Source organism: Macrotis lagotis, chromosome 3 (assembly GCF_037893015.1).
Source record: "Macrotis lagotis isolate mMagLag1 chromosome 3, bilby.v1.9.chrom.fasta, whole genome shotgun sequence".
NCBI classification, from domain to species: domain Eukaryota; kingdom Metazoa; phylum Chordata; class Mammalia; order Peramelemorphia; family Peramelidae; genus Macrotis; species Macrotis lagotis.
The window spans coordinates 86106918-86132871 of record NC_133660.1 but is presented as its reverse complement, the minus strand read 5'-3'; the positions used below and the strand labels follow the sequence as shown (position 1 = coordinate 86132871).

General features: G+C 40.2%; 1 protein-coding gene across 2 annotated transcripts in view; it reads left to right on the top strand.

Annotated features, from left to right (window-relative positions):
* Positions 1–5635: 5635 nt before the first annotated feature.
* The window catches only part of GALNT7 (polypeptide N-acetylgalactosaminyltransferase 7), a 195089-nt gene continuing 174770 nt past the window's right edge, over positions 5636–25954 (top strand). For both annotated transcript variants that reach the window (XM_074228963.1, XM_074228964.1), the window contains exon 1: positions 5636–5792. In XM_074228963.1, coding sequence (XP_074085064.1) covers positions 5667–5792 — 126 coding nt within the window. In that variant the 5' untranslated portion in view covers positions 5636–5666. The remainder of the gene's footprint in view (positions 5793–25954) is intronic.

Genomic DNA, 25954 nt, shown 5'->3' with positions numbered 1-25954 from the left:
GCCTAACAGGATATTTCCATCTAGATCTTATCTTTGTGAAGATAAGTATATATGTGTATATGGAAAGATGTATATATATATATATATATATGTATATATACATATATATATATATATAGCTTTAAAGTTTTCAAAGTGACTGATTCTCACTAACCAGTAATATAGGAGCTATTATTATTTCCATCTTACAGATGAAGAACCTGAGGTTGAGAGAGATTAAGTGATTTGACTAGGATCACACAATATCTTCACAAATACTAGTTGTATTAATTGAATGAAATAATATCTGTAAAATACTTTGTGAACCTTTTTTTAATTTTTTTTTAGGTTTTTGAAAGGCAAATGGGGTTTAAGTGGCTTGCCCAAGGCCAAACAGGTAGGTAATTATTAAGTGTCTGAGACCTGATTTGAACTCAGGTACTCCTGACTCCAGGGTCGGTGCTCTATCCACTGCTCCACCTAACCACCCCTTTGTGAACCTTTAAAGCAGAATATAAATAACTAGTACATATGGAAATAGAAGAGGAAAGGACACTTCCACAATGGATATTCTATAGCATGTCATTTCTTTTTATTCACAGAATTGATTCAAAATCTCAAAGAGGGAGACAGCTAGGAGGCACAGTAGATAGAGTACTGGCCCTGAAATCAGGAATTGAGTTCAAATCTAGCCTCAGATTTTGATCCTTACTAGCTGAGACCTTGGGCAAGTCACTTAATTGTATTGCCTTACCATTAAAAAAAGAAAAAAAAGATTCAAAAAATATAAAATCCCTCTATGTTTGCTTATTGTTCAGGCATATTCGACTCTTCATGATCCCAAGGACTATTGAGCTTTTCTTGGAAAATATACCAGAGTGCTTTGCCATTTCTTTCTCCAGTGAATCTCCATTTTACAGATTAGGAAATGAAGTAAATGGGGGTTAAGCGACTTACCCAGGGTCATACTCCTGAGGCCAGACTTACACTCAGATATTCCTGACTCCAGGCTCAGACATCTAGTCACTGTGCTACCTAGTTACTGCCTCTCAAAAAAGCATTGGATTTGACAAGTTCTCCTCCAAAAGACTCTTCTCTGAAAAAGTCCCCAATTCATATGCTAAGATCACAAAAGATTCCTTTATACAACAACAGAATAATTTTGCTTCACAAACCTCTGATTATTAATATCAAGTGAGGCAAGGGACAATGGTGCATTGTCTTTGATGTGGCTGATGTTTAGAACAGAAAGCAAATTGAAGAGGCATTCCCTACATAGATAGGGAGGTGGGTTGGCCATGAGGCAGAAATGCAGAATAAAGAGATAGAAAGCCCATCCACTGCTCTGGTATCCAGGTGATGCTTAAAAAAATAGCAAAGACCCCAGGATGTTGACAAGACTTCCAGTGGGAGATTTAGGGGAGGTTATGAACAAGAGTAGTAGAGGATGAGAGGTTGTGCATACATTGTGATCTATATCAATGGAGGAAAACAGACTGTGGGCAGGTAGTGGATAGAGTACTGGTCTCAGAGTTGGGAAAAACCTTTATTTGAATCCTGCCTCAGACACTTATTAACTGTGTGACCCTAAGACAGTCACATAACTTCTACTTGCTTCCATTTCATCAACTGTAAAAGTGAGGATGATAATGGCACCCACCTTGAAGGGTTGTTGTGAGGATCAAAATTTATGACAGGCACCATATAAATGTTCCTGACTCCAGGCCTGGCACATTAACCACTTTACCACCTAGGTGCCCATATAAATGCTAACCACTAAGTAATCTGTCATTTGTTCAATTCCAAGTATTGTTTTTTTTTAATTAAGCTATACCTACCCTAAGGGAAAAAAAAAGATGACTCTGTATAGAAGATCAACCAACCAATTCTTATTAACTATCGGCTAGGAACAGGTGTACAATGACAAAACTTGGAATGCCCCACCTGTTTGATTTTGAAAAGCAATGTGTACACAGCTAAGTTTGTATAATATACAGTCTTTCTGAGGGAGAGGCAGCTAGTAACTGGAGATCATGAAAGGCTTCAGGAGGTACGTGGCACCGGAACTAAGCTTTGAAGGTGATGTTTGTCCTTCATTCTCCAAGAAGACTATGACATCAGGGAGATGATGCCTTGACAAGCACATGAATTGGATTTGAGTGAGGGGATGCTGTGCTAAGTCACCAGCCTTACTTTCTCCTCCAGAGGCATCTGGTTCCAGTAGTCAACTATGAATCAGAATGACTGGAGAGGGCCTTGGATGTGAGACAGGGTTAAGTGACTTGCCCAAGTCACTTAAGTAAGTGGCTAGTAAGTGGAAGGTGTCTGAGGCCAGATTTGAACTCTTGTCCTTCTGACTTCTGTCCTTCAGTACTCTAACCACTGTACCACCTAGCTGCCCAAGCTTTGAAGGTGAGGGATTCTAAGAGACAGAAGTAAGAAGGGATCATGAAAACATGGAAATAGGGACAGAAGGCCTAATACAGAGACTATGTAGGTGACATTGACTGTAATAACCTGGCAGGGTGGGCCAGACCAAGTATGAAGAGCTTTAAATGCCATTTTTTTAAAATATTTTATTTATGGCAATGGGATTAAGTGACTTGCCCAAGGTCACACAGCTAGGCAGTTATTAAGTATCTGAGACTGGATTTGAACTCAGGTCCTCCTAACTCTGGGGCTGGTGCTCTGCCCACTGCACCACCTAGCCATCTGCCATTTTTCATAATGGTAATAGTCACTATAACTTCTTGAGGGTGATGGTACCATGATCAGAACTGGTGGTTAAAGAATATCACTTTGCTGTGTAGAAGGTGATTTTGAGATTAGACATAGGAAGACCAATTAGGAAACCAGTGCCACAGTCCAGTCTATGTCCACAGTCCAATGAATGTAGTATGAGAAGAGTACAAATGGAGATGTTCAAAGATTGTAGATCTGAAAGTAAAAGGGATCTTCAAAGTCATTTAGTCCAACTTCCTCATTTTCAATTAAGAAAACTAAGGTCCAGGTGACTTGCTAATCACTATCTCAGGTAGTTGTTATTTAAGGATCTATGGACAAATTGCATTAGGACTTTGGAGATGACATCCTTGCTGTTCTGTTGTTTTTTAGTTGTGCCTGACTCTTTATGTCCCCACTCAGAGTTTTGTTGGCAAAGACCCTCCAGTGGTTGGCCATTTCCTTCTCCAGCTCATTTCATAGATGAGGAAACTGAGGCAAACAGGATTAAATGACTCCTCTGAGGTCACATAGCTAAGAAGTGTCTAAATGAAGATCAGACTACAAATACTCTAATCCACTCTATATACCCCTTTGAGACATTCATAAAATTAATAATCTGACAGCACAGTAGCATTTACATCTTCCTTAATATTGCTTTATTTTCACATGATTTTATTCCTTGAATTTTTTTTTCTATTTTAGATACTTTCTAGATATGCTTTCTCTAAAATCCTTCAAGGGGAGGTGACTAAATGAGTCAGGGAATTGGTAATGATATACAAGCCTTTAATTTATGGGTCACTGGCTTGAAAGTACCCTGAGTTCATAGTAAGCAAAGTAGATCAGTCTGACTGTTGGTATTCTATCTCAGTTCACTTCCAAGTGGTACCAGATTTGAATTTCTTAACATCTCCAGTCACTGGCTCAAATGTACCCTGAGTTCATAGCAACCAAAGTGATCAGTCTGACTGTTGGTATTCTATCTCAGTTCACTTCCAAGTGGTACCAGATTTGAATTTCTTAACATCTCCAGTCACTGGCTCAAATGTACCCTGAATTCATAGCAACCAAAGTGATCAGTCTGACTGTTGGTATTCTATCTCAGTTCACTTCCATGTGGTACCAGATTTGAATTTCTTAGCATCTCCAGGAGGATATTCATCTGAAACCTCCACTGAAGAAAAGTATGACCTAAATGGAAATGGAATGGCATTCTTACCTGAACAGGTAGATTCATTCTGGTGGGTTTGGGGAAACAAAGCTGGCCAGCTAATCGCAGATGCCAGGGGCACAATTTGGCTTTGTATTTTGATTGAGCCTTCTTAGAGATAAGGACAAGAAGGCCTTTAAAAAGATTAAGAACTGCATGCATTTGTGATTCTACTTTTCTTCATGCATTCTCAAAAGCTTAAAAGGTAGAAGGATCCTCCCACAATCATACTGCAGTCTGGAAGACAATTCTACATTTCCAGTTTTTACTGTGACTCTCCGGATGCTGCATCTCTAGTCAAAGCTACTTCTGCCCCTCTCATGATGTACTCAGTCTCTGTGCCCCCTCGTGATGTTGTCTCTCTCTGTGGCCCCTCGTGATGCTCAGTCTCTGTGGCCCCTCCTGATGTTGTCTCTCTCTGTGCCCCCTCGTGATGCTCAGTCTCTGTGCCCCCCTCGTGATGCTCAGTCTCTGTGCCCCCTCGTGATACTCAGTCTCTGTGCCCCCTCCTGATGTTGTCTCTCTGTGCCCCCTTGTGATGCTCAGTCTCTGTGGCCCCTCCTGATGTTGTCTCTCTCTGTGCCCCCTCGTGATGCTCAGTCTCTGTGGCCCCTCCTGATGTTGTCTCTCTCTGTGCCCCCTCGTGATGCTCAGTCTCTGTGGCCCCTCCTGATGTTGTCTCTCTCTGTGCCCCCTCGTGATGCTCAGTCTCTGTGCTCGTCTCTGTGCCCCCCTCCTGATGTTGTCCCCTGTGCCCCCTCGTGATGCTCAGTCTCTGTGGCCCCTCCTGATGTTGTCTCTCTCTGTGCCCCCTCGTGATGCTCAGTCTCTGTGCCCCCTCCTGATGTTGTCTCTCTCTGTGCCCCCTCGTGATGCTCAGTCTCTGTGCCCCCCTCCTGATGTTGTCTCTCTCTGTGCCCCCTCGTGATGCTCAGTCTCTGTGCCCCCCTCCTGATGCTCAGTCTCTGCGCTCCCCACGTGTCCTAAGTGCGTGCCTTCTCTTCACTTGGCACACACAGTTCCCGTTGGGCTTGGTCCCCCCAAGCCTCAATTAAGACTTAAGATGGGCATTTTTTAAAAAGTCGCGGCGCCCAGCGGACGCGGACCCAGGGGCGCGCCGGGCGCTCCCGCTTGTGCTCGGCTCTTTCTCCGCGGGCTCCCGCACGGCGGGCGTGCGCGGGGCGGCCGGGGCGGCCGGGGCAGCCACTTCCTGGTGGGCGGGGGGGGGCAGGCCGCGGGGCGGGGGGGGGCAGGCCGCGGGGCGGGGGGGGGCAGGCCGCGGGGCGGGGGGAGGGGCCGCCGGCCGCCCACAGCCGAGTTTGCGGCGCGCTAAGTTTCCGCGCGGCCCATGTGCGGGGGGCGGAGGCGGGGCGGTGGGTCCCAGCCGGCCCGGGCCCGGGCTCCGCACTTCCTGCTTTCTCCCGTTCCCGGGGCCGGGGGCCGGGGTCACCGGGCTCCCCTCGGGGCGGAAGCCCCGGCGGGGGGCGGCTCCTCCCGTAGGACGTGTCCCGAGGCTGAGGGGCGGGTGGGGAAGTTGGTGCGGCTCCCCGAAGTGCGGGCGCGGGTCCGAGCGGGCGGGGTTCCGGGTGTGGGAGCTGCCGCGGGCGGGGGAGGGGAGGAGCGGGCCGGGGGAGGGGAGGGGAGGGGAGGGGGAGGGGGAGGGGGAGGGAGCGAAGGAGCCGCGGCGGCGGCGGCGGCGGCTGCGCTGGGGCCGCCGTGTCTCCCGCCGCCGCCGCCGCCGCCGCCGGGGAAGATGAGGCTGAAGCTGGGCTTCCTCCTGCGCAGCCTGCTGGCGGCCGGCAGCCTCCTGGGGCTGCTGGTGCTCTGGTCGTCGCTGTCGCTCCGGCCTGACGGGCGCAGCCCGCCCGGCGGGATGAGGGTGAGTGCCCCGCGGCGCGCCGGACCGCAACTTGCGCGGGGGTGGGCGCCCCCGGAGGGCGGAGGGGGCGGGCCGCGCGGCTCCGCAGGCGGTGCCCCCCGCGCCCGGGTGCCCCGGGGCAGCGGCGCCCGGCGCCCCGCGCCCCCGCCGGCCCGGCCCGGCCGCGGCCTGCGGCGGCGGGGCTGCAGGCCCGAGCCGCCGGGAGCCGCCGCGTCCCGCTCCGCCGCGCGCCCGGGGGGAGGGGAGGCCGCCGCCGCGGCGCCCCGCGCCCCCCACCCGGGCCGGAGGGCCGCGTGGCCGGCGCCCCCCGGAGCGGCGGGGCGGGGGCGGGGCGGTGCTGCGGGCGCGCCCGGGGCCGGGGCCGGACCGCTGCCCGCGTGTGCGTGTGCGTGTGCGGGCCGAGGTGGCGGCGCTCGGCGCGCGGCTCCCGCTCCGGATCGGGGCCCCGAGGCGGGGACGCTTTGGGGGGCTCGGCCGGACGCCCCGACGCGTTGCGTGCACAACGGGGCGCCCTCCCGGAGAGCGGCCCGGGGCCGCGGGAGTTCCTCGAAGGCGCGCGGAGCGCGGGAAACGCAGGGGCCCGGGCTTGGCGTGCGTGGTCTTCGCATTGGCAATGCGCTCAGCATCCGGTTTTCCGCGGACTTCCAAAAATTTATCTTTAAGGGGGAAATTGGGTCGTGACGAATGTACGGTCGGCCTGTTCCAAAGAGTGGCGGATCGTCCGCTCAGATGGGGGGTCAAAAAGTAAACTCAGTTTGAGATTTAAATAAAGACAAAATAAGATCCCCTTTTGCCTCTCCCTTGCCAGTAAGGCTTAGAAACGCAGGTAAAATTCATGTTAGGATTTTTTTGCATCACTGCGATGATCCCTTTAGGATGCTTCAGTAGAAAAGCATCATAAGGGACCAGTATCCACCCCTATTAGCAACCCCCCAAAAATCAAACTCCCGCAGACCTTCCCTGCTGAACAATATCAGCTTAGAAGCCCTGCGTCTTTGCTGCCTTCTCGGAGTAGCGTTTGTTCTGCATAGACCCATTGATCGATCTGTAAACATTTATTAGAGGCTTTTTGGGGTTTTTTTTTTGCAAGGCAAGTGGCTTGTCCGAAGCCCCACCGCTAGGTAATGTTAAGTGTCAGACTCCAGGACTGGCGCTCTATTCCCTGCACCATCTAGCCGCCCCTATCAACATGTATTGCCGGTTGCTGTTTCAACTAGGAGCTGGGGAGAAAAAAAAGAAAAAAGAAGATTAAAAAAAGCAGTTCCTGCCCTCAAGGAGCGGGCAAGCTGATGGAATAGTCATTGAAATAGGGTAGGCATTTATATGGAACTTAATGTAGGGATGATCAAATTTTAGGGTTGGACCTTAGAGACCATTGTTTAAAAAATTGTACAGATGAGGAAATTGTGGTTGATAGTTGTTGAAGGGCCTTGCCTAAACTTGGCCTTGAACCTGGGTCCTTATTCCAAGTTCCATTTGCTTTTTATTTTACCAGCTTCCTGATAGGATTTGACCTTTGGTCAACCTGAATGCGGAATGAGCTTCGTAATAGAAGTTATGCTTTGAATACTGCCTTTCAAGAAGGGATATAGATTCAACTCTGATTCCTGAACTCTTTTGAAAAAGTTATCTTATTAGCAATTAGTATAACCTTTTAAAGTGCTGATTTATGGTGACTCTAATAATTGTTTAACTAGAGTGACTCCACATCTTAATCAGCGACACACCTTTTTCAATAAGACCCGTCATTCTATTCAAGGTGTAATTTCTGCATCTTGCTTAAGACACCTTCTGGTTAAGCCTTCAAAATATCATTAGGATTTTAAAAAAAAAAGATTGTTCGAAAAGCCAAGCCCTTCAATTAGCTGTCCATTCAGTGAACCTGAACTACAGGTATAAACACTTGTTCAAGCAATGTGGGGTGTTGTGGCATCTTGAGTGAAAAAACAAAATACTTTTTGCTTTTTTCCTCAAATAAAGTTGATTATTGTCCCTTATTTCCTCTATGGTTTTAGCAATGCCAAGGATAGGTTGACAGAATAATTGAATTTAAATGATGCTTTAAATTTTTCAAAATACCAGAGACATGACTCAATTCTGTTTCCATCCTTACCACCCTCTTTAATCTCTTTGACCCTCAGTTCCGTTTCCTTATTTGTTAAGAGGGAGGAGGGAATTGAAGTAGATAATAGGATCTTAGCTTTAGAGGTGGAAGTGACCTTAAAAAGCTGCATATAGTCCAGTTCCATAATATTGCAGATGGAAGAACTCAAGTCTCAAGAGTGGTCCTGTGGTTGTGCAGGTTTGAATTCAGTGCTTTTCCCACTACAGTATGCATCTTTCAAATGACCCTTAAGGTCTCTTCCAGCTCTGAGCTATTAATCTCTGTATATTATCTAACTTGAGACTCACATTAACCCTATTAGTTGAAATAGGTTTTAGAGATATTGTCTCTGTTTTACAAAGGAAGCACAGTACCCATAGTCAAATTATTTGAATCCTTTCATTTTGAGGTCCAGACTCAGGCCTATTTTGCCAAATACATTTCTTAAGATTCTTTATTATGAATTGCTAAAAGTGAATTTTGAATTGTATGCCCTTGTCCTCTGGATATGTATAGGAAAACAACTGTCAAGGCTACACATCTGGCAATTTTACTGTGTGAAAAATTTTAAGTGTGAAAAATTCACTTAGAATTATTAAATAAATAAAAGACCTTCCTGGGCTGACACCTGGCTTTAGCTCAGAGTGAGTTATTATGTTTGAGTTATAAGACTCTGAAAATAGAAGTTTATAATGGAAATGTTGACAGACCTTCGACTTCAGCAGTTCTGTTATAATAAATTGAGTACCCGTGAAGTTACAATGCTAACTGATGTTTCCTTCCATTTGCAGTTGAGGTGCCTTTCTAGAAACTGAAGAGTACGTAGGGTCAGATGTGCAGCTTATTCAGTAACTGCCCTGAGTTCAAGATCATTTATGTGATAAGAGAACTGAGCTCATGCAGGTTTGAAAGAAATACACAATACTCTTCCTCATTAGAGTTGGATCAACTGTCAGTGCTTGTAAGCTCAGATTTAAAAAAAAATCCTTTTGTTGGATGATGTTCAGTTGTAATCTGAAAAACTCTGACCCTGACATTTTGTTTAAAATGGAAACTTCGTTAAAGGGTCTTTGGTGATTCAGTATAGAAATCAGGACTATTTTATCCTGTCACCACTGTTCTTCTAGTTCCATAAGCTTGAAATGTTGGTTTTTACTTTGGATTCATTCTCTTCTGTCCTTTCGGCCTATATGCAGCCAAGATCTATAGATTCACCTTTTCTGAATGTCTTAAGTTTTCTTCTTCCATCTCGTTGACCACCATTCTTGCTTTCATTACTATGGTAGTCTCGGTATACAGTCCTGCCTCTAGACTCTTCCACTTTAAACTATTTACTGATGACAGAATATTACCTCAAACTTTCTTAAACCTCTTTCTTATCCATTAAATTATAAAACCCTCTGTTACTGATAAAGACTCTGTAGCTTCAGACAGCCATTTTTGGCAGCTTCTTCAACATCTCCTCCATATTCACTCATAGAGCTTGACCTTGGCTCATACTCTCCTTACCTTCCTTCTCATATCCTTCAGTTGACTGCTCATCAAGACTCAGTTGATTACTCTTCTTTCATGAAATGATCTCTTATTCTGAATTCCTGGATGTTTGTGTGTATGTGTATATGTGTACATGAACCCAGAAGTGTTTTGTTTTTTATTTGCCTTGAATTGTGGCCTAAATGTTTGATACATCGAAGTCCAACCAGAAAGAGAGAGGAGCCATGTTTCTTTTATATCCCTGATAACACAAAGGTGAGCATTTTAATTTAGAATAAGGGAATTACATTAATTTGTGTCATCACTGTCCCCCCCAACTTTTTAATATAGAAATCATCAAATCAATGCTAGAAAGTACATGAGAAATGGACTTGCTAAGAAATTCAAGCTAATGATACTACGAATATATTCATTATCTCATTTGATCTTCATGGCCTGTGAGGCAGAGTAATACAGGTCATAATGCCATTTTACAGATAAGGAAATTGAGGTTCCTAGAAATTAAGCCTGGATCAGTGCTAGAGACAACATACAGACCCAGGTCTTCCTAATTCCATCTTTATTACAAAAATTTTAAATAAAATTAAAAATAAAAATTTCCCTCATTCTTTCTTAAATTTGTGCTTTTCATTGAATAATTCCATTTACTTGCATTTGTGTTCTCTTAAACAATCAGATTTAGTATTTAAGTAACTAAGTTCAAAACAGGTATCTAATACATTTTACTCCAAAAACTTATTAAATTATTGAAAATGCATAAAATAAGCTCTGTTTGCCAGATATTCTGCCAAACATTGGAGATACAAATATGAAAATATACAAGTATAAAAATATAGATATCCTTGCTTTAATATTGAACATTCTAACCGGGAGAGAGTAGAGGAAATATGCAGGATGGGAGTTTGGGTCTTGGGACCAAAGAAATGCTGAGGTGATTTGCTGGTGGTTAAGTTACCAAGCCTTTTCCAGAAATAGTGTTGTTGTTAATTTTATCACGGTCCCCAGCAAGAGTGAAAAGTGATGGGATGGTGGACATATGTGCTCAAAATGACCTTGGTGGATATAAAGGTGAAGATACAAAAGTGAAGAAGCATGGGTTGATGTTTAGGGATGACCCTTAAAGGTAGAGGATAGTTTACACTAAGAGACTGGAGTCATGGATCCTAGAGATTTATTGTGGAGAGTGTTTGCTAGTCCAGGTATAGAGAAATTGACTTTGAGTTGGTCTGGGTAGACAGTTGTATGGAACATCAAAGTGGATCTCCAAGTTCTTTATAAATTTCTAAATTCTGCCACTTATTAATACAGTATTTCCCATTCAGTTAAAAGCCAAATACAAATGTATTTTCCAAATAGAGAGCCAGAGATAGGTACCAGTTTATGGGCCTCCTTTTATCTTAGACTATGATTATATACCCTTTTTTTTAAAAAAAAAAGATTTTATTTTGAGTTTTACAATTTTCCCCCCAATCTTGCTTCCTCCCCCTATTCCCATAGAAGGCAGTCTGTTAGTCTTTACATTGTTTCCCTGGTATATACATTGATCTAAGTTGAATGTGATGAGAGAGAAATCATATCCTTAAGGAAGAAAAATAAAGTATAAGAGGTATCAAAATTACATAATGACAGGTTTTTTGTTTTTCTAAATTAAAGGTAATAGTGTTTGGTCTTTGTTTAAACCCCCTAATTCTTTCTCTGGATACAGATGGTATCCTCCATTTCAGATATCCCAAAATTGTCCCTGATTGTTGCACTGATGGAATGAGCAAGTCCATTAAGGTTGATCCATCACCCCTGTGTTGCTGTTAGGAAGTACAAGTTGTTGTTTTTTTGTTTTTTTGTTTTTTTGGTTCTCATCTCACTCGGCATCAGTTCATGCAATATGATTATATACCCTTGACTGATACTGTTTATCTACTAATATCTCTATAAAGGTTATGAAGAAATCCCACCTCATTATTCTAAATTACAGTCTAGTTTAAATAAGATGGAAATGATGGCATGGCAGTACATGAAAAATTGATAAGACCTGATAGAAATGAACAGAAAGATTTTTGGAATAGCCTCCCAAAAATTGGCTTCAAAATCAGGAACAAGATAAATAAAAGAAAACTAATCTAAGGTGAGAATTCAAAGTTCTTAACCAAGCCAGATGAGCACAATCTCAGGATAGTGATAAAATGTGGGCTATAAAACCTTATAAACTGCTCCATGGAAAAATAACTTTAAAAAAATTGGGGAGGCTTAGTAAAGACTAGATATGAATGAGATATATGTAATTCCAATATAGATTTGGTTTTATCTCCCTATTTATCCCAAAGAAGGGGGTCTATGTTGAGGAAGGGTGAGTGGTAATAGTGATTTTCAAAAAAAAAAAACATCAATAAAAGGTTTTCTTATAAAAGTTCAGGAGACACCCTGATTTTGTTACTCATTAAAGAAACAAGCCGTACATAACAGAATAGTTCATATACAGTCCTTTTTTGTTCCTTATATATGTTCACATGTTTTTGTTTGATTAAATTCATAACAAAATAAATTTTGAAATCCTGACTTCTAATTTTCTCGAGGTTTATCATGATAACAGACAGAAGACCACCTTTTGTGCATCTTCTATATCCAGGAAACCTGATTTAGTCTCAATAATTGTAATTTGTTTAATTTACATAGAGTAATACTATAACCTTGGTAATTAACCCTTCAAAGACCGATCACTAAGAATAATATTGGAAAGCCAGAGCAGTAGAATGAGAAGGGAAATACTGAATCTGATCAGAAGACGTGGATTCAAGTTCATTCATTACCTTGTGTAGGTCATTAAAAATTTTTAGCCTTATCTTAATAGGAGGAGGGGTAAATTTGGGCTAGATCAAAGATGTTCAGTCTTTTTGGAGGTGGGGTAGTGTGAGCTTCTCAGTCTGAATCCGATAGAACCCTTCTCAGAATGTTTTAAAATGCATTAAGCAAAAAGCATAAAATTAAAAAGTAAACAAACTATATTGAATGTCATTTATCAAAGTATTAACAATAAAAGTATTTTTAAAAATATTCTTGAACTCCCAGAATATATCCATAGACCTCAAGTCATCTAGATACGATCTTGAATGAATGACTGCTAAAGAGGTTTCGTGATTCTGTAAAGTAAAACTAATGAATATATCAGTTTTTAAATTTAAAAGACCTGGAGTAAGAGGGCTTCTGAGTTCAGATCTGCCCTTGGACACCAACTGTATGAACATGAATGAGTCCGTTTCCTTATGTAAAAGGAGTTGGAGAAGGAAAGGACAAACTCATCGAGAATCATTGCCAAGAAAACCCCAAATGGGTCATGAACAGTTGTACTCTACTAAACAATAACAACAGGGATAGATTTAGGCATATTTTTCCCTTTATGGAGAGGTAAAGAAGGGATAATCTCAACAGTCTAGGTGAATCTTTATCTTTGGGTAGAAAATTCATAAAAGTCACAGAATGCCTCTCCCCCCTACTCCACACCCCTAACCTTTGACTCTCCTTTAGAGATAGTAGTTAGTATTGAACTCTCAAGTCTGGAAGTCTGGACCTTAAGCCGTATTACAGTTACAATTCCCTTGGCTTTCCTTGTTCCTCAGCTTTCTGCCATTTCTCGATTTTTGTGGATTTGATTTCTGTGTTTCTTGGAGGAGAGGCTTAAGAAGGAAGGGAGTGGAAAATGATGTCATCAAGATGGCAGTGAGAAGTCAATAGCTGTTATTCAATGGATACGTTAGCCACAATAGTAATAATGTCCCTCCCTTTTTAAAGAAGAACCAGTGTAATGGTACCCATCTTAAGCTACAATCTGGTTTAAACAAATACGATGCAAATGTTGACATGAACACCTAAATACATGAACAACTGATAAAAAAAAAATGCTGATAGAGCTGAGTAGGAAGAGTTGAATAGTCACCAAAAAATTTGACTTCAAAATCAGCCACAAGATGAATAAAAGAATTATCAAGGTACTAAGATGAGAATTCAAGGTTCTTAACCACACACAATTCCAGAAGGGTGATGTTGGGAGAAGCCAGGTGAGCACAATCCCAGGGTAAGGGAAAGGAAAAAAAACCCAGAAATTTACATGATAACTTTATCATATATTTAAAAGGAGAAGTAAGTTGTACATAATAGACCTGCAGTTTCATATACAATCATCTTTTTTTATGATACTGTTATGAAAATGCCTGTTTTATTCCATAAATTAAAAATTAAATAAATGTGGAAAAAATAAAGAAGACCCAATTGGACCTTTTTTCCTTGGGATATGTGTTAAGATGGATAGAGGGACATGATTTGTCATGGTCCCCCAGGACTGAAGTTGCTGCAAATGTGGCCTTAGAGTTTTCTCATTGCCAAGGCATCTGGCCCAGATAATACCCAACCCACGACCTTAGCCTCATTAGCCCTTGCTTGTCACTTGATCTAATCAACTAGAATAACTACCTCAAACTGATAAGGAGGCTGATAGGAGCCAGTTTCATAGACTTAAGTGGGAAAAAAAGATTATTGAAGATTTTTTTAAAAAGCTATAATTATTAAGAGGTAGTTCAAAAAAGTAATCTTTAAAAACATTCTCTTGTATAAATTACATACCTGAGCAATAATATTGTCAGTTGAGCCACCAGCGCAGGTAGTAGTGATCTTTGGTTTCCTGTGTGGATTATATCTCTTTTGTGTGCCATTCAGTTTGCAATGTGATGCCTAGTGACTTGCATTTCTGTAACCCGGTAAAAGCCTCAAATTTTAGGTGGGAGGAATATCTTTCTAGAAAATACAACAGTTTTTAATATAAAGAATTGTTATTTGGCCCATTGCTTAAGAAGAAGAAAGAAAATGGTAACCTTTCCCACTTAATATTGAAGTAATCAAAATTTTATTTTTCTGCTATGAGATTGTTGTGATCCCCTAATTTCCCTTTCTCCCCTTTTCCCTAAAGGGAAATAAAGCACCTAAATTAATTGTAGTAAAATTCGATGCCCCTGAAGATACTTGGGGAGACATTTAACCAAAGCTATTGCAAGCTTAAATCCTGTTGGAGAGGAAAATGCTCTTGTTTCATTTACTAGACATCTTGAATATTTGAAAATATTAAATGCTCCCAATTTCTCTTCCTTTATACCATCCCTTCTGGGTTTTCCAGCCTTTATGCTATTCTCAGTCTTTGCTTCTGAGGAGGCATTTAAACATGCCAATAGGGAAACCTGATTCAGTTCGCTGAGTACCAGAACTGGTGCACTGAAACTTGAAGAAAAAATTAACTTTGCATTATCTAATTAGGCTTATAGAACTGTGGCAGAACTCCCTTATTTCTCAAATCTAGAAGGTACAATTAAATTCTATATTACATCAATACCAACTAGCCTGCTAATAGGCTTCCAGAGCAAAGTGATTTGAATATGTGATTGCCAAGGATATTTAAAACTGGATGAATTTAAATTAAATCATATACCATAGGGAACTGTGCTGTATGTGACCAGAATAGGGTATAATCAGTCATTTTGTATATTTCCTGAGATTAAGAATACCTCCCTTCGAGGTATTTTGCCATTATAAATTAGGGTGTTTAGCAGTCATCTCATTTGATATATATGGGACATTAGCTTGTTATGGTTTGGTGGGGGGCCAGGGGGGATGTTTTGTCTAGTGATATTGAACACATATTAGTGGCCATTTACTTTATTATTTCAAGGTTGTATAATCTCATCAATGTGGTCATTCCCTCCCTGGCACAAATTGTAACCTCTTTATCATCGAATAGATGTTCTTTAAGAGTTTCTGGGCCAAAACATCAATCGTCTTGTCTGTGACCAACCTGATAATGATCAATTCTGAACTTACCCTTAACTGGCCCTTGGACAGCAGCGATGTAATTCTTCACTGTCACCTGGATGCAAAGCTTTGGCAGCTTGGTAGGACCATCCAGAATTTGGAGTTGGCTGACTATAGCCTTTGAAAATAATTGTTGAGATTAATATTTAGAAATACCAAGAGATAGTGAGATTAATATTTAGAAATATTAGTTCATTTAAAAATCCAGTCATTGTCACTGTGTGATGAGTCATCGAAAGAAACCAAATAAATGACAAAAATATGTGCTGATTAAAATGTAAGGAAGGCCTTTAAAAGATAAAAAAGATGAATTGTATAAATGTTAATTGAGAAACGGCATACTTCTTTGTCACTCCCGGGAGATACACTGGGTTTGTCAGCTTTTCTGTTTTTGACTATATACCTCTCTTGACTTCAAGTTGTCTGCTAGAAAACACTTGTTCTGGGATAAAATCTGATGGAGTTTCTTGTTTCACAAGCAAGTGTTCTCTTTGATGTGAGCAAGGTATGAGGAGCTCTTACAAATGGGCACAGGCCTAATTATTTTCTGGAATATTTCCTTGCATCAAGATTCTGGATGTGCTAAAAAACCCTTAAAGTAAACCTTAAACATGTAAAGACACAAATATGAGAGAATTGGTAGATCATTACCATAAATTTAGTGCTATTAGGTTTACTATTAATAATAATGGGTGTTTATATATATACACACATAAAATTATAATATGATTAAAATTAATAATAATAATAATAATGGGTTGTATGACTTCAACTTTATTGTTCATTTGTTCATTTGTGTCTGACTCTTCGTAACCCTGTTTGGGGTTTTCTTGGCAAAGATTTTGGAGTGGTTTGCCATTTCCTCCTATTTTATAAATGAGGAACTGAGGCAAATAAGAGTTGTGACTTTCATAGTTAGTGTCAGGTTGGATTTAAACTCATATCTTTCAGAGTCCAGACCTGATGCTTTATACTTACCACTTCCTTATCCTCAGTTTTAACACTTTTATTTGATTAACTGCGAAAATAACATTTTAAACTAGATTTTGCCCTAGCATGGTGCCCTGGTTTACTAAATCTTAATAAATCAGTAGGTAGATGTGATTATTGAAAACTCTCTTCTAATATGAGTATTATGTCTAGACATGAAAAGTGGGAGATAGAAATGATTTTGGGGGGCTCTCTGTTTTCCCTTGAGCTCTGCATTTTATAGAGAATTGTGTAAAGAAAACAACACTCAGACTTTTATGAAATGTATTTGTAGATGGAAACACCATGGTTTTACACTTAAAAAAAATAACAGTAGAACTCTGGGATTAGCAGTGGTGAAATATATTTTTCTGCAGACAATGATGTAATTTATACAGAATGAGTTTTGTGGTTTCTTGACCAGATTAAGTAACTATCTTTCTTCTTCAAGCCTTTTCCCACTGGGAAATAATTTTGATGATGTTAACTTCCAGTTAACTTCCAACTTCTCAAGTTTTGTACTATTTGTCTAGGATTCAGGCACACATGCCCCAATGGGGGGGAGGGGCTTCTGAATAAGGATACTTTTTCAAAATTAAAGAACCCATGCAGAATTGTGCTTTTTTGCTACCTCAACATTCTGTGTCATGGTTTTCCATCTCTTTTGAAAAAGAGCATTGAAAAAAAAAGTAGAACATAGCAACCCTCTTCAGGTCTCTCCTAACCCTTGCCAGGATGATTTAAAATGAATAAAAAATCCATTAGATTTTTGGCAAATAAGCTATGATACTATCATTCTACTCTCTCAATTATGGTACAGAATAAATGACTACAAAATGGTTTTTAGAGTAATGGAATGGAAATGATGGAAATCACATTGCTTTACACATGCATATTTTTCTGCTAGAGTAGGTTGTTTAGTTTTTGAACTTGAAGAAGACTGACAAGGTTAGATGACCCAAACTGTGACCTCTCAAATGCTGTCCCATTTAAACAGAAGTGGTGGTAAAAATGAGAGTAAGACCTACTTCACTCTTCATCACCTGGTAAAATCTCTAATAATGACTCCCATTTAGGTTGCTTTTGCCTGTATAACTGGATCCTCCCAACACTTCCAGTTCCTGTAAGCAGAATTATCCTTATTTGAGGTACCCTGCTTTGAAATGGAGAAACTGAGGCCTAGAGAGATAAAGTGATTGCTCAGTGTCACCCAATACAATCTTCTGACTCCAATTTCAGCACTCTCCCCACCATGCTATGCTGCCAAAAGAAGTAACTTTTATCCCTAACACTTGTCAAAAGGAGTTTGTTGGGGATTGTGTCTGTCTCATGATTCATTCTGGAATAAACTTGGATTTTTTTCAGTTTAGTGATACCATAAACACTCAGTTTATGATGGTAATTTTGTTTTTTGTTGGTTTTTTTTTTTTTACCCAGAACAAAGTCCACCTCTGATGTGCTAAGTATTACTGACTCCTGAAGTTTTTCCAATTTGGGAAACAGTATAATATGGTGATAGGTGGGTTCATATTCTTTTGTATTAAGGATTTTTAATCTGAGGTCCATGGACCCTGAGGAATCTTTGTGTGAATTTCAGGGAGTCTTGTCTGTGAATTTGGATGAGTAAAAAAATAATAACATTTTTATTTTCACTAACCTGTAACTGAAAGTTAACATTTGTTTCACTTGTTAATGTAGACATCAAAGCATTACTCTGAGAAGGGACCCTGTCTAATGGTCAAGATCCTCTGTTTTAGATGAACAGGGAGCTAGGTAGGTAATAAAGTTGGTTTGGGTAGTTCTGTTTCCATTCTTTTCAGAAGCATTTCCCACACAATGGACATTCAGTCTCTACTTGACAATTTTCATTTGCAGGAAATTTAATATAAAGTGTATAATATAGTCCTTGACCTAGGTTCAGAAAAGCCTGAGTTCAAATCCAGTCTCTAGTTGTGAGACTTCTCTCTCTGCTTCCTCATCTGTAAGATGGTTCTAATAATAGCACCTATCTCCCAAGATTCTTGTTGGATCAAATAATATTTGTAAAATATTTTGCAATTCTTTTTTTTTTTTTTGCAAGGCAGGTGGCTTGCCCAAGGCCACACAGCTAGATAATTATTAAGCGGCTGAAGTCAGATTTGAACTCAGTGACTCCTGACTCCAGGGCCAAGCACTGTATAAATACTATTGTTATTATCGTCATCATTGTCAATAGTATTTCACAGAGAGCAAGAATTAAAAAGTTAGAATAATGAGTTGAGTCAAAATGCTTTTTATTTAAATGGTTGATTTCCCTTTCCACCCCCATTTCATGTGTACTTATGCTAGAAGTGATATCAAATGCTTAACATTTTTTGAAAGTTATTTTTCTTGAGGGCTGTCCAATTTATGAAACAAGTATTTCCCAGAATACGCATAACTTGATTTTAAAGTTTAAAATATAAATATCTATAGGCCATATATGGCTATCACAGGCTGTACCTGTACACATAAGTGTATAGGTGGACAGATGGCTAAGTTTTGTAACTGCAGTTATAATTAAGTTTAAAAGCCTCTAGGCCTCAAGTGTGGCAGTTACAAGTGGAAAAAGCTACTGATGCTACCCCAAAAGCAGGGTGAAGTAAGTCCACACTGAGAGATGATGTTCAGTGTTGTTTTTTCATGTGGATTGTTTGAACATTCGAGGAAGGTTTCAATTAACCTGGCTTCCTCTTACTTTCCGTGAGCTGCTGCAGGCTTCGTTCCAGACACCGTTATTTGAGCAGTTGGAGGCACAGGCCATGAATGATAAGCTCTGAGAAATAGCTTTGTAAGGGGGCCTAGTCTTGTTTCATACAGGGCAGCTGTCCTGTTTGACCTCTTCTCAATTAACCAGTAACAGCAGAGAAGCAAAGGAAATGTGGAAAGCTCTGCCGTGTCTTGACAAAACCAAACTAAACCAAAAAGAAAAATTAAAGAAAACAAAAACCTCTGCCCCTTCACAGAACGTCCTGCTTATATTTATCCCAGTTTAGATAGACCTGTTGGGCTGATGCAAGCAGCCCTAGGAAGGGGAAGCCTGTCCTGTGAACTGAGCACTTCCTGCTGGGGTACAAATCTGATAAAATGCTGAAATAATAGCTCATGGGAAGCTATTGAAAGAAAGTCCTGCAGAGTACTCCTTTTTATTATGAAAAATGATAAACATTGTGGACTTACTGAGTGATGTTTGGTGATCTATGGGGCATGGGATATTTAGATTTGTTTCCTAAATGAAAGCTAGAATCCAGTCTTCCTGACTCATTCCTTTCTACATTAGCTTAAAGGTGATCTAATTTCTTTGGGGTTGTTGCTTTTTTTGAGACAGTGTTCATTTCCCCTTCCATTGAGGCCTTGCCCTCTTTTTTTTTTCTGATTGATTATGGGATTTGATATTGTAATCATTCCCAGTGGGTACTTGCTATTAAATGACTTCTTTCAAGGTTTTTGTTTTTGTTTTAAGATTGTATTATGTGCACACGTTGATAGTTGGAAACCAAGCCTAGCATTTGGACAAACAGCATGCTGCCTCCAAATCATGAGCTTCACTTAACTGCACAATTTTCTAAGGGAGCTAGCTGGAGTAGTTGCATTTTCTGAATAGAACCACCTTTGCTAATGAAAGATAACTGAAGCTCTTCAGTTGTCTTTTTGTTTTATTATTTTCCTAAGCAGGTACTTATGATGGGCCTATTCTCAGCAGAAAAGAGAATCTTATTTTTAAAAATTAGGCACCAAGAAACAATTATTCTTTGCCTAGCTCTGACCCAGTTATCCATCCCAATTCTCTCCTTGATTTACCACCAGCTCTACAGTGGTAGAAAAAAAAGAAACAAGCTTCGAAGTAGAAACACAAATCTTAAACCATCTTGTGTCATGGATTCTTGGGGCAGTCTGGTCTGTGGACCCCTTCTAGGGATAATGTTTTTGTTTTAAATTTTTTACATTTAATTTCAATTTTTCTCAATTACATGTAAACAAAAATTTTTAATATTCCTTTAAAATTGAGTTCTATATGTTTGGCCTCCCTCCCTTGAGAAGATATGTAATTTGATATAGAATAGATTGTGTACATCAACATAATATTTTAAATATATAAAATAAAATATGCAAGATTATAAAACCAATTATATTAAAATTACTCAAAGCACTAAAATTCTATTGAAATACACAAAGCACATACACATAAAACGTTATGAACTCCACATTAAAAATCAACAGACCAAGTATTATCATTTTACAAAATAAAGAAACTCAGGTACGGATCAAGTGGTTTTTCTGAGTTCCAGTTTACATAATCTGACTTCAGATGCTTAATGGTATTGAGTTTTTTTGGTTTCTTGAAGTCACAGACCCTTAGGTTTAGAAGGAACCTTAGGAGTTCAGGGAATTTTGTTTTCCTTCTTTTCAGAAGTATTTTCCATAAGGTGGACACTTAGCCTCTACTTGACCATTTCTATTTGTTGGGGAGTCACTTTTTCTCCCCCAACTACTCTATTCTACTGTGACAGCTTCAAGTATTAGAAAGTTCTTCCTTATAAGTTCAACACTGATAGTCAAGGTTGAGAAAATAGTCAACATTCTTTGATTAATAAATACCAAAGTTCTGCAAGTACCAAACACAGGAAATTCAAAGGTAAAAAGGAACTCCTTCCCCCCTTGAGAAGATCTCCTTCTATGAGAGAGATAACAAAAGCTCATATAAATATAAAGTTGTCTGTGGATTGGGCATTGTGAAAGAGCTAGTGTAGAAGAGGGTGCTGATTTATGAAGGAAACAAGATCCTAAAGCATAGCGAGGAGTAAGGAGGGCTTCTAGGTAGTTTCTACAAAGACAAACACAGAAAAGAGAGTGTCATATGAAGACTAATAAAACCAGTACAGTTATACTATAGAGTGTATAAAAGGTAATGAATAATCATCCTGGAAAGGTAGAAATAAGTTTGTGAATGATTTTAAGAGCCAGATGGAGGAATTCATACTAATCCTGGAGCTACTGGAGATTGAGCAAGAGGGTAACATGGTCAAAATGGTGGTGTCTAGGAAAACCATTTGGCAGCCCTGTGGAAGATAGAAAGGAAGAAACTTGTGTTGGGGGGGGGGATACAAATTATCACAGTGTTTTGATTGTCCAGGAAAGAGGCCTAAAACTAAGGCTATAGCTATGTACAGAGAAGGGAACGGATAAGAAAAATATGGTAGATACTCTGACAACCACTAGCATTGTAAACCTGGTGAATGGAAGCAAAATGGTGCCCTTGACAGAAATAAGGAAGTTCAAAAGAGCAGTGGCTTTGTGAAGAAAAATAATGATTGCTACATGTTGTTTAAAGCTGCCAGTGAGATATCCAATGGGTGATGTCCAAAGCACTGTGCCATATGCTTGGGTAGGTACATAGAAGAAGAAACAATTTGTTTGAGAAAAGAAAATAATAATAATAATAATATCATATGCTATAATAACAAAAGGGTAGACAGTGGTAAGTGACAAAGGGATTTTAAAAATAAAGGGATCTGGGGGTCCTGAACTTGGAAATAAATTTTTGCAGGGTTGGGGTGGTAGTGGAAAGGGAAGTCTTCCATGGAGACTTTGCTGTTGAGTAGAAACGTGTATTCCTGGGAGCTTTGCCCTGGACAAATCTATATCCCCCCCCACCCCATAGATGTTTGAAGTAAACTTACTGACTTGGCTATAGTTGTGATTAAAGCTTCTATTTTCCAAGTACCTCCATCAATGAAATATGGTCATAAAAATAGTATCTCCCTTTTGCATATGAGAAAACTTGATTTCAGAGAAATTTTATCTAACTGGTGGTATCAAGTCAAGGCCTCCTAATTTCAGATTGAGTGTTCTAGATTATTAAACTCCTTGATGTTATGGGATTATGTCATCTTTCATCTTTGCATCACCAGAATTTGCCATGATGACCTGTCCATAAGAAAGAACCAGTTTTGGACACCCAAGTATGAGGTGATCCCAGATAAGTAGTAGCCCCTCTGAGCTTCAGTTGCTGTCATTCATAAGAGAAGATCAATAATACTTATAATAATGGACTTTATTGAGTGAGAGTCAAAGTGGTGTGTTCACAAGGTAGCTTGGGCTTAGGACTTTTGGAGTTAGGAAGATCTGGTGGGTTCAGTCCCATGCACAGGTGAATCAGCTCTGGCAGGTCATTGAGCCTCTTAGTTCCCTAGGCCACTCCCTTCAATGGGAGCTCCCCAGGCTGATAAAATCAATGAGGTCTAGTCAAAACAGAACCCATCTCACCTCAAAGTTAGTGTTGTGAGAGGTTCAAAGGAGGATGATACAATTAACATAAACCCTTTGTATGCCTTAAAGTGCTTATGTAAATATTAGTTACAATTATTGTGTGATTATTTGAATTAAATAGGTTAAATTTGCCTAAGGTTCTGAAAGTGGGCTTCTCTAGGATTCTCTATGAATCATAAAAAATAGTAATAGAAGGGAGAGATCAAGTATTTAATGTCTCTCATTGGACAGGCTCCTAATTTCTCAGAAAGATTGTCCTAGAGATTTTTTTTTTAGCTCAGAACCCCATAACTTATGTTTTATAGCTGATTCAGGGTAATATATCCAAATTTAAAAACTAATTTAGTAGTAGAGATGACTGACACTCTAAAAAACAAAACAAAATCCAACAATCTCAAAACCACCGCCACAGTGCTCATTTGGTTTAGTGTGGAGCTAATTGCTAGGGTCTGCCTTTGGTCAGTAGTAGGATCATCTTTAGGTAGGGTCAACAAAAGCATGGCTGGTCACACTCTTCATCACTTCACAAAATTGTACCCCAGTCTCCTGGAAAGAATTCTTGTCTTCAAAAATATCTAATTCACCACCAAATAGAAAATTGAGATTCCAGAACTTCAAAGACAGTTCAGTCTAAAAAAAAAAAGTTAGTGATTTTTTTCTACACTGAAGGAATTTCCCAAGGCGGTGGGTGATGTAAAAGAAATGGACATAGAAGTTTGGGGTTGAGTGATGGACAGAGAAGTTTGGGGGCCACTTAGTGGCTGTGTGACCTCAAGGGAGTCACTTCCTTTCTCTGAGACTTCCTTGTCTTCATCTTAGAAATCTGAAGCATAATTTTTTCACAGCATGAGAATATCACTTAATGATGATTAAAAAAAATCACTTAAAAGCTTCCTGTCTCAAGCAATATAACAAATTAAAATGGAAGTGATCTTTATTTAGGAAAGACAACGGAGCTTTTCAGCTTATGAACACTAAATATAAATCTCTCTATTGTGGGGGTGGTTACCAAGAACAAGTACAAGTCTGTAAGACTGAAAAGCTTTTGACTGTCTATCTCCTTGCACATCCTTAATACACTCCAGCTTCTCTGTTAACTCAAGTGTAACTGGTTTGCATTGCTTTTTTTAAAAAAATTCACTTTCATTTTATTTTCAATTCCAAATTCTCTCATCTCCTCTTCCCTGACCTTGAGAAAACAAGAAAGACAAAACTATTGCAAATAGGTATAGTATAAACAAAAATAGATTTCCACATTAGCCACATCTGTATGCACGTGCACGCACGCGCGCGCGTGTGTGTGTGTGTGTGTGTGTGTGTATGTCTGCTTATTGGTGGAGCTGAATGGGACCCTATCTCTAGTTCACTAGGCTACTTAGAGACTTTGGGGAGTTTCCTCTTGGGTGAGATCTAGGCCTGTTCTCTCTCTCTCTCTCTCTCTCTCTCTCTCTCTCTCTCTCTCTCTCTCTCCACACACCCAATGAGATTGCTCCTTCACTTTGTATTGTTTGGTATATCTCCTTCTATGTATACCTTCTCTTATTTCCTTTAGTAAATTGATTAAACTAGGATTGGGCACCTGGTCTTCAGATACCAGGTGGGCAAGCACTCTTCTCATTAAATTTAGGTTCGTTTTTTGGATGGTATGTTTTCTAGGGCCTAACATCAAGACCCAAGTACAACCCATACAACCCACCAAGACCATCCAAGAGGGAGGGCCAGCTCTGAGTCTCTCAGCTGATTAATTTTGGAACTTTTAAGTAAACCAAGCCCAACAATTTCCTGTTGGCCCTTTGACACTTTCTGTCCTTGTCTGGGTGGACCACATATCCTGTCTTTATGACTTATGCTTTTGACCTTCTAGTTTCCTTTCTCTGCGAGATCCTACCATGGCCCTGAATGAAGACTCCATTCTGCATTATGGGTTTCCTGCCTTTTTGTCTCTAGCCTATTCTCACTCTGATTCAGGCTTTTTACTAATCTGAGTCTGATCTCTGCCATGCCACAGAAGAACTGCTTACTCTTCCCTTATTCACTGCATGAAAATCCCAGTAACAGATGGCCAAGCTGAAAACCCCCATTCTACATCATAGACTTTTTAAAAATTTAAGTGGAATTAAAAAAAAAAGTAGCCATGCACATTCACAGGCCCCATAGAAACTTTATGCTTGATTTTTATTTCTTGTATCATATATAACTGCCTACTCAAGACAAAATAGACTGATTTTTTTTAAAAAAATGTGGGCAGCTACATGTCTATTTTTACAATTACAGAAGAGTATATTGTATCTGTGGATAGAATGTTGGACTGGGAGTTTGGAAACTTTTAAGTTATAGCTTTATGATATACCAGTTTGACTAATTGTTTTTGTTTTTCAGTTTTTCAGTTGTGTCTAATTCTTTGTGATCCTATTTGGGGTCATGCTGGGGACAAAATACCAGAGTAGTTTGCGATTTCCTTCTCCAGCTCATTTGACAAATGAGGAAACTGAGGCAAAAAGGATGAAGGGATTTGGCTAGGGTCACACAGCTAAGAAGTATCCAAGGCCAGATTTGAACTTGGGAAAAAGTGTCTTCCTGGCTTGTCCAATAAATTAATAAGTGTCAGATGGTTGGGATTTGAACCTCTGACTCCAATGCTCTTTAGTCTTTCTCCCATGCTAGGAATATTTTCCAGGTTGTTCTCATTAGTGTATCATAATTGGTCACTCTAAGTGCTGAAATGGTACAATCAGTGGACAAAACATTGAAAAGAGAAAAACAAATATGCATAATAGGGAGCTGCAAGTTATTTTGCAATTTGGTTTAGAAATATGTTCTGCAGGTTTATTCTCTACCTGTCCTCTTTAAGATGATAGTAGCCCTCCCTGTTCAAATGATACTTTGGCAGTCTGGGAGTTTGAACTAATTTTGACTGTTCTTTCATGCAGAAAGTACCCAACCTTGAGCCAGAAATTTTCTAGCTAGAAGAAAAACTCTACTTTGAAAGAATTGTTTCCACTGTGGACTTCTTCCTCAACCTTTACCCTTATCCATCTCACAGTATGTTTTCTACTTTAAAATATTGGCATCAGTTGAAGTTCTCCTCCTCTTTAGTAAACACGTAGATCTCTGTGCTAGGTAGTTAATTAATGAGTTTGGTCACTTCTCTTCTCAAAAACTATATAAAGTAGAAGCTGATGTTGGTCCTTAAGGCTCTCCCACATCCTGGCTCCAACCTTCCTTTTCAGGCTTATCTCCAATGAGCCTCTCATTATGTCTGTTTTCAGGCAAGCCACACTACTTATCAACCCCATGGGCATGCTGGTACTACCAGTGTCACACAGGCTCACTCCCTGCCTCTCCCCCCTGCCATTGCTGAATTTAATTGAAATTAATTAATCAAGTTTATGGGCCAAGCAGAATTCTAAAGATACGAAAAAAGGGCAAAAAATATAGTTCTTCCCTTCAGGAGCTTACA